The sequence below is a fragment of the Gasterosteus aculeatus genome, chromosome 1 (genome assembly GCF_964276395.1).
Source record: "Gasterosteus aculeatus chromosome 1, fGasAcu3.hap1.1, whole genome shotgun sequence".
Taxonomy (NCBI): domain Eukaryota; kingdom Metazoa; phylum Chordata; class Actinopteri; order Perciformes; family Gasterosteidae; genus Gasterosteus; species Gasterosteus aculeatus.
In genome coordinates, this window is record NC_135688.1 from 22,390,069 (window position 1) to 22,399,309 (window position 9,241).

At 44.7% G+C, this 9,241-nt stretch overlaps 1 protein-coding gene across 1 annotated transcript; it reads right to left on the reverse strand.

The window, feature by feature from the left end:
• Positions 1-2,268: 2,268 nt before the first annotated feature.
• On the reverse strand, positions 2,269-9,033 carry atp1b1b (ATPase Na+/K+ transporting subunit beta 1b). The gene is made up of 6 exons (XM_040182210.2): positions 8,629-9,033; positions 6,451-6,579; positions 4,909-5,064; positions 4,315-4,499; positions 3,903-3,986; positions 2,269-3,808 (listed from the first exon to the last, which is right to left on the reverse strand). The coding sequence occupies exons 1-6, from the start codon at positions 8,717-8,719 to the stop codon at positions 3,548-3,550; spliced, it is 906 nt and encodes a 301-aa protein (XP_040038144.2). The 5' UTR covers positions 8,720-9,033; the 3' UTR covers positions 2,269-3,547.
• Positions 9,034-9,241: the final 208 nt, after the last annotated feature.

Sequence of the window (9,241 nt, forward strand, 5' to 3'; positions counted from 1 at the left end):
CAATTCCTATGACAGAAATGATTCAAGTAATTGTGAGTAGTAAGCCAGGCGCACAGCAGGACCACTGCAGGGGCAACCACCATCAGATAGAACCACCATCCACAGAAGCCTGTGGGGAGGGAGAGCAAAAAGACTTTAGGAGAGGGTAATGTTGGTTTATGATGACAGTAATGTGATTAGTATTTAAAATAATGATTATGATGGCAGCAGCAGGTGTCAGCAGGGCCACGGTAGGTGTCAGGACCAGGGTCCAGAAGGAACTACGATCTACGGAGACCTGCTAGGGGAGAAAGCACAAAAAACTCCCGGAAAGAAGCTGAATTAGTCATGTGCATTAATAAAACGGGAATTATTGTAGAACGAGAGCGTGAGAGAGGAGCTCGGTGTGTCCTAAGAAGTCCCCCGGCAGTCTAAGCCTATAGCAGCTTAACTAAGGGCTGGTCCGGGCTAACCTGAGCCAGCCCTAACTATAGGCAGAATCAAAGAGGAAAGTTTAAAGCTTTAAAAGAGCTGACCGAATCTGCCCCCCCGGACTGAAAGTGGAACCTGGTTCCACAAAAGAGGAGCTTGATAACTGAAGGCTCTGGCCCCCAGCCTACTTTTTAAAACCATAGGAACAACAAGTAACCCAGCATCTATGGAGCGCAGTTGCCTTGTAGGGCAATACGGTGTTTACAAGCTCTTTACGATAAGACGGTGCCTCACCAGCAAGTGCCTTGTAGGTGAGGAGAAGTACCTTAAAATCTATTCTTGATTTAATAGGGAGCCAGTGCAGAGAAGTTAATACAGGAGTAATATGATCCCTTTTCTTAGTTCTTGTTAATACACGTGCTGCAGCATTCTGAATCAACTGGAGAGGCTTAAGAGATTTACAAGAGCAGCCTGATAAAGAATTACAGTAATCCAGTTTGGAAGTGACAAACGCATGAACTAATTTTTCTGCATCACTTTGAGACAGGAAGTTCCTGATTTTTGATATGTTACAAAGATGAAAAAAGGCAGTCCTTGAAGTCTTCTTTATATGCGAGTTGAAGAACTCCCAGATTCCTGACGGTGCTGCTGGGTACCAGAGCAATTCCATCCATAAAAACTGTATCACGTGACAGCTGGCTTCGAAGGCGCTCTGGACCTATCAAGATAACTGTTTTTTCTGAGTTTAGCATCAGGAAGTTGCCGGTCATCCAAGTTTTGATGTCTCCAAGACATTCTTGAAGTCTAACTAGCTGGTCCGTCTCTTCTGGCTTGATCGACAGATACAGTTGAGTATCGTCTGCATAACAATGGAAGTTTATGTGGTGTTTCCTGATAAGATCGCCCAGACAGAAGTCTTCTTCTGCTATTAAATGATCTTCATAGGTAAGTCTAGGTTTCTATGTGGCTGTTAGATTAGTAAAAAAAATACCCAGAAGCAATGGATCCTGTTTGTGTGCCAATGAAAATGAAGATCAAACTAAGAGAATTGGACTCCAATCCATTGGCATGAGTGCCACATGTGTTTTTGTTGGGACCAAAGCACTGTTCAGCACTGTAGGCCTAACCTTTGAAAAGACTAGTTCTATTAGGGCTAATGGGTGCCATTATGGATGTGGAGGACAACAGAGGCTAAACTGTTTTTTGGACCTAATTTGATGATGAATCCACCCGGAAAGCAGCATCCTCTTTCACAGAACTGGTGGAAATTACCCAACAAACTGAGAATTGTTCTTTCAATCATTGGAATGTCTTTGTATTAAAGGAGAGTCCTTCAGTTGTTTTATTGAGTACTCATTTGAGTTGGATGCTAATGGACTCAGTATAATTATGTGCCATTGTGTTGAGATTTGTGTATGAAGGTTTAGATCTCAGATGACTCGTTCTCTCTCTCAAGTCGATCTTTGCTTTGACTGAAACAGTCCTTTCCAACACAAATCACTCTCAGCAAGAGTTAAGCAGCAAGTTGAGTTTTGCAGATTGTGCATTATCACGCACAGGTCTAGTGTTGCACTACAGTAACTCTTAACTAAACCACAGAGCATTGCATTCTGTTGAAATGCTTTTTGCATTTTTAAGACTTGAGAAAACTTTTGAGATAGTAGCTACATGTCCAATCTACTTCAGATATTCAAATAAAACAATAAATGTGGTGCACAATGACATGATCAGTGATGCACTGCAGACGCACCCTGTATCCCACAACCAATGCATGCTGGGAAAAGACATCACCAGATGCTGGTGTTCGGAAGGTACATTAGTGAACATTTCCCGATATGACTGAAAAAGACAACAAAGGTCCATTATGACTTTATTTGTTTCGATCTTTGATTAAATGACACAGATGAAATGGTGTAGAGTTGACAGATAGTAAAGTCAGAGTGTTGTACATCAACATGAAATCCTAAGGAATATTAAAGCCAACATTGTTAATCACCTAAAGCCACTGAGCTCTGTCGGAACTCTGGTCTTTTTAAAATGCATTGTGTCAGGTCATTGTGTAATAATGTGTCTGCTACCTGTTCATTCTACAGCGAACTACACGGCCGAAGCACAAATCAAGTGTTAACCACTGGGGTTGCTAGGCGACACAATGACTTTAGCACTTAACATGAGGTTCTAAAAACAAGTACTGCATTATTTCTGATAGGCTCTTCAACTTGTCACTTTGGTATTGCATTTATACATTACAATATTCTGCAAAGAAATAACATGTACAATTGCATAAATATAAAATTTTTCCTTCACGTTTAATGGTTGAAACATTCAGAGATTACAACACAATTCTGTGACAAACCCAGCAAATAAATGTTAAAAACTCAAGTCAGCACCGTGGGCCAGACAGCATGAAGAGTGTAAGAGGCCTGACACAACTCTACGTCACAGGTAAAAATAATCAAAAGTAAGGCATGAAACCAAGTGATAAAACCCTTCACACATTAATATGATTTCATAAAGAAACTAAGAAAAAAAAAGGCAAAGTTAAAAGTGATCAGACGTAAAAGACAAATAAAAAGGAAAGAAGTTCCCTGGAGTGCAGCCATTTCCTTACACAGATTAGAAGAGTGCATTGAGTGGGAGTGTGTGTGCGCTCATGTCGACACACAGAAGGAAATGAGGAACAACGTGGTTTGGAAGGACCAGTTTTTGTGACTAATGCACACTCCAAAAATACTAATAGTGAAACCAAAGAAGGCAGCGATATGCAGAGGGGACAAACACAGCTCGCAACACATTAGAGATGAGATTTATCTTTACAGGCATCAATGAACTATGTCCCATGGCTTGTGGAAAAGTCTTTAGAGCTGAATAAATATATTGTTGGCATGTTGCTACTTTTCCTCTAAGTTACATCCTAACGCTAGATAGAAGTGTAGAAGCTAGGGATGAAAGCAGACGAGATTACACTTCGGTCGCCTATCAGGTATTTTATTTCATTTCTTATTTATTTATTTAAGACTATTTGTGATTGACTGAAGCGCTACAGCCCGCCCCCCCACTCATAATCTCCTCCATTAAATCTGTATTTAGTTAAGGTCAAAGAGGGCCATGGGAAGTGCTATGTTCCTCATGTCGGTCATAAACTGTTAATAGATAGCTTGATTTCAAAGCGGCCCTGATAGCGGTCCTTTTCGCTGTACCCAATGTTGTCTCCGAACACTTTGCACTCAATGCGCAGTTCAGTATTCAAGGTGAGGTTGGTGAACTGCAGAGCCAACAGCGGCTGCAAGTACTGGGGGTGCAGCAGCTTGCCGTAGTACGGGTAATACTGCAGGGGGAAGCCTCCGCCGATACCGTGGTACTTGATCTCACCGATTTTACCAGCATCCTCCTCTCTCTGGAAGGAGGAGACACAGCGTGTGGAATGAAAAGGACGAACTCACAGGAAGTGCCAACATACACCTGATCTGAGGAAGGGAACAGGGAAGTACCTTGTTGGTGCAGTAGATTGGGATGACATTGGGCTGCACCTTATGTTGAGCCTCGTCAGGAATGCTTTCATTAGAGGTGGGAGGCTGAACGACACAGACAAGTTAGCAGGTTGACTCTTGCAAACAATAAATGAAGTATTTCATTCAGAGGTAACTTCCACCTGGAAGCAACATGTGATCTACAGCTGGACTGTTACCGGTGTCATCAGTTAACTAGTAGAATTGTTTACATCTCTAAAGAGAGCACTACCATGTACAGTGTGAGCTTCATCTGACTGATGGGTGATGACTGGAGATTGGAGCACCATCCAGAGGTGTCCAATTGACAGGACATACAATCAGAGCACTTTACCAACTTTACAAGTACAAGAGGAAACTAAACATGCATAACAAATTGTAAATTTAACATTACCTTTGGACGGAAGTTGACAATCCTGTTGAGCTTCACTATTATGCAGGGCTTTCCCTCCTTGAAACCAAAGTCTGGGTCGTCAAGGCCGGAGCAGGGTCCCAGCAGGTTCCTGTAGAAACGACAGGCCTTCCTGATGCCCTGGTCGCTCTCCAAGTCGCCCCGGTTCTTGTAATCTGCAGGGCTGTCTGGAGTGGGAGGGGGCCACGGGTTATGTCAGAATAACATTAGACAGTCCTGCCACTCAAATCTGGAAGCTTTTCGAACACCCCTAACGATATGATTTGCCTTAAGGACCGGCTCCAGTCGGCTGGTAGATCAAGGCACCACAATGGAGTGGTATAATCAGAGACTTCAAGACCAACAAGCTTGTTGTATAAAAGGCTTTAAAATAAATCCTGTTTTTTGGAAGTTGAGAATTTGTTTAGAATCTGAGAGACTTTAAAGAAGAGCAGCATTATTGTGTCCTTCCTGTACTTTGTAAGAGAAGAGATGCACAGGACTTCTAGAACATCTGCATTTGATGACGATGATGATGGTACAGTCATAACAACTGAGCCTCACAGATTAGCTGGCGGGAATTGGGAATGAACTTACCTGTACAGTCCTCGAACTTCATCTGGTCCTTCTGTATGTCCTCGTTGTACTTAGCCATGAAGTCCTTCAAGGCCTTGGTGTAAGGCAGGTAGGTCTCCACGTCATTGAGGTTAAAGGACACTTCAGATTTGTCTGATCGTGGGGTGTGACTAAGGCCTGCAAGGACAACAATGACACTACATTATTCATTACTCAGTGCACATTAATGCGTCTTGAGCCTTTGACTGCCATCCATAATGTTAAATCTCCACGTAGACAGTCGGAGGATCCCTGATCAAAGAACATGGATATGTCACACTGCAAACCCTTCTTTCTCTAAGAAAACAAAATTAAACGATCTGACAGTACAGCGGTGATGGGAGACATTCAGGAGCACTGACTGTGCGCGAAACACACATTGAGCCACCTCTGCAGGTTCATATGAGGTAATGGATACTCCTGCCATGTCTCTGCTTCCAAGATACTGATCGGATACAGTTTCCAGAACTGCAGTGGCTCTGGTCCGGACTCGGATGACACAGATGGAGGCCACGTGACTGTGCTGTAGCCCGATGTTGCCACACATCAAGGAGTTCATTTTACACTTTCTCTGCATTGACTAACTGTTAACTGCATGCACACAGCCGAGTGGACCTGAAGGGGCTGACCAGAGATCAGGTCATCGACAGTAGAAGCCTGGTGACACATCAGCGTTCGGATGACCTCAGCTGGGCTCAATGCTGCAGTCGCGGACTGCCTACCTCCTTACTGCTGTGCTTTGTGGGCTATAGTGTGCACATGCTCAGTCTGGCCTTTTAAATCCCATGTGGCCTCCCCCTCCATGGAAACCAGTCTGTGGGGTTTACACAGACTCGCTGAGGGAATACACCAAGTTAATTTACAAAACAACATGCCCTTGTTTCCTGAGATTCAAAGATTCAAAGATTTTTATTGTCAGTTACACACGCCCTGTGTATTGAAATTATTGTGCTTGCCTTTCCAGAAAGCAGACCAATTTTTAAATTAAAATAAAAACACTATTTACATAAATGTACATGAAATTAAAGTAAAAATGAGGTAAGGAGGAAAAGTGCAAAACTGAGCAGGTTGTAAAAGAAAAACTTAAATTACATGAAATGTGTGCAATATAAATGAACAGTACAGTAACAGTAAGTGAAATCGGGGGGGTAGATCACATGAACCGACTGACGTGTTGACCTGCATACAGATACAGATTCTCTCCTCCCAACTTCACTGCTTGAGGAAGTCATATTCAAGCAATTTTTCCAGGTACACATATTCCATTTGAATGCTCTATTAACTGTGAGAAACTCTACCCTCCAACACTGGAAGCAGTCAACTTCTTGTTCACGAAGCTGTCTCGTCACAGAGGAGGAACCCTCTGGAGCGCCACGGGGTCAGAAATCAGACCGACTCAGTGCCTTAGCTGCTGTGTTAAGGGAAATATTAGCCCCAGATCCTCCCGATACAGGAAATATGAGCCTTTAAGATTACTTTATAGACAAGCATCCTCACGGACAAGAAGTGGCTGACTTTTCTTACCGGGGGGTGCGACCCGGTCCTGCCAGGTGGGCTTGTAGTTGCTTAAGGTGAGCAGCAAGGCTTGGATGGTTCCGACGAAGATTCCTGCCAGGCAGCCATAGAAAATGATGTAGAAGCCTATAATTTTGACTGTTGAGAGGAAAAAAAGAAGGTGTGAGTTCAGAGCGAGACAAAGTGAAGCAGCAGCATGTTCTCCTAACCCGGAGCTTTAGAACCAAGGGAACAATGTAAGGGGGGGGGAGGGAAGGTCATAATAGTCAGGAACTAGTAGTGTGCAGAAATCACACATCAGCCGCTTTATCAAACAGTAACAGCATTATCATAATCACCTCCATTCGAAAGCTATGAGCTAAATATTAATCTTTTGTCTCTGCGGTCACAGCTGGCTACAACACAGGGCTCATCAGGGTCATACCTCTCCTCCATGGAGATCCCACATGTGTTGAGTGTATGCATACAAACATATTACACTGAAGGCAACTACGGCGAGGCGACCACTACGTCAGGGTTTCTTTAGTCCTGGGTCTCCGAGAGGTTCGCTCGTTTAGCACGCAATACAAGTGAGCACTGAGAAGGACCAAAGCCGGACTCTATGGGGCGATGTCCCGTTCCATGTGCTTCTACTTGGACAGAAGACATGTAGACGCAGATCCTAAAGAATACATTGAGACTATTGTAAGCTAAAAGCCATTCCTAGCATGAAAGCTGCTACCTGCTGCTCGGTCCTGTGAGGATGACCTCCATGGGGAAGATGGGTGCTGCTGCAAGGTCACAACAATGCAGGAACTGAGGAAAAGCAGGCTGAATGTGTGCTGGTACATACAGTACTTTGTACTCAGATGGGATGACCCAAAGGAGCTTAACGCTCAAGAGTTAGAATAACCCATTCTGTGCCATTTAATGGACAGCATTGATGTTTAAATAGCTCTTAATAAGCTCAAGTTTAGAACTATAAAGCGCTGTCTGCCTCCGTCCGCTTGACATGAAGCAGTGTTTCATGCAGTATTCTCCATCGAACAATCGACCATTGTGTAAGCAGGAACTCCGTATTGCTTGAGGTCCAAGGTTGTTCGGAGCCGTGCTCATTGTGATCAATGCCCAGGTAGGACTGACACAGAGTGTGAATAACTGTGGACCTCACACTTCATCTACTCCTTTTGCTGCATGAAGCAATGTCAAAAGAGACAAGGCCCGTCACATGACCCGAGCAGGTCCTCATTATGCCATGCAGCATACGCTGTGTGGTTTGGACCCATCTGTGACTGAGCACCGCTCAGAAATGCACTGCGCACGGCACATTTCGCAAACGCATCAGCACGCTTCAGATGACCCGAGAAGGACGAACGGGAGACGTGCGGGTGGAGCTGCTGCAGCAGCAGCCGGTTCACCGGGTTTTTCCCAGGTGTTGGTCCCGATGAGCTGCGTGACATTGAGAGGAGGCGCAAGGACATGCGCACTACCACCTCTCCGCGCTCGCCGCAAGGTCGAGCGGGTTAATTAGTCGGATTGTTGGGTAGATTACCGGGACATCTGATCACAGCAACTCGACACGGATCGATTGGCTCTTGTCCGCGTGCGAGCGGGCCGATCACCTTCACTCACCTTGGCCCGTGATGCATTTTTAACCCTTCGCTCATCTCAAACTACTCAAAGTACAACCCATGAACAGCAGCACCGACGATACGGTTAGTTCGGTCCGCACCGAAATCAACCGGCACCAGGCTACCAGGTCATTGGTGAAACATAAAATGTCCTGATCCTATTTAACCGCCGCCAGGTCATTGATCAGTCACTAAATATCCTAAATCCTGGTTAACCGCCGCCAGGTCATTGATCAGTCACTAAATATCCTAAATCCTGGTTAACCGCCGCCAGGTCATTGATCAGTCACTAAATATCCTAAATCCTATTTAACCGTATTCAGTCTATTGCTCACTCTTGTTGTTTTACGGTCCGGCAAACAAGCCGTCCCCAGGTTAATGATCAGTCCGTAGAATTTCACGAGGTCAGATCATGTGGGGACATGGTCATCAGCAGAGACGATCACATGAAGTCATATTAGTTACAGCAGCGCTGTGGTCCCGACTGCAGCACATTTAAGTCAAACAGGTAGAGAGAGACACGAGGCTACCGGCGCGCGTCCTCGCAAACTTGTGCGCGCTTGGCGACCGTACTTACGCCAACTGCCACCGGTTCGACCGAGCAGCTCTCCTTTGTCCGAGTCCCACACGAACCTCTTCCAGCCGCCAGCGTCTTTGGTGGAAGACATCGTAGTTTATGTCCGGTTATGGTAAGTGTTCCGTTAGTCGATGTCCTGCTGACCGTCGCAGAGGAATAACGCGCCGCTCTCCGCTACAAGGCACCTAAATATAACCGAGTCCTCACGACTCCGCCCGAAACTCCACTCAAGTTTCCTCGGAGGAGGGCGGTACGTTTCCGTCCAATTAGGGAGCGCAGAAGCCGTGCGTAACTATGACGTCATGAAGCCTACGGCGCTATGTCGGACTAAGCTCTTAGCGAAACGCTGAGTATGTATAAAGTTATTCATCTTCTCCAGGTGTTATGCTGCAGCCCAAACCAGCCCAGAGTTGGTCTATTTATACATGTACATATGCATGTATATATGTGCATGTATATATGTATATATATATATATATATATATATATATATATATATATATATATATATATATATATATATATATATATATACATACGATTACATGTGTAGATACATATTGGATGAGATTACCCCAAGCAGGATTCCTCTGCTCGGTGTATGTGCACCCTC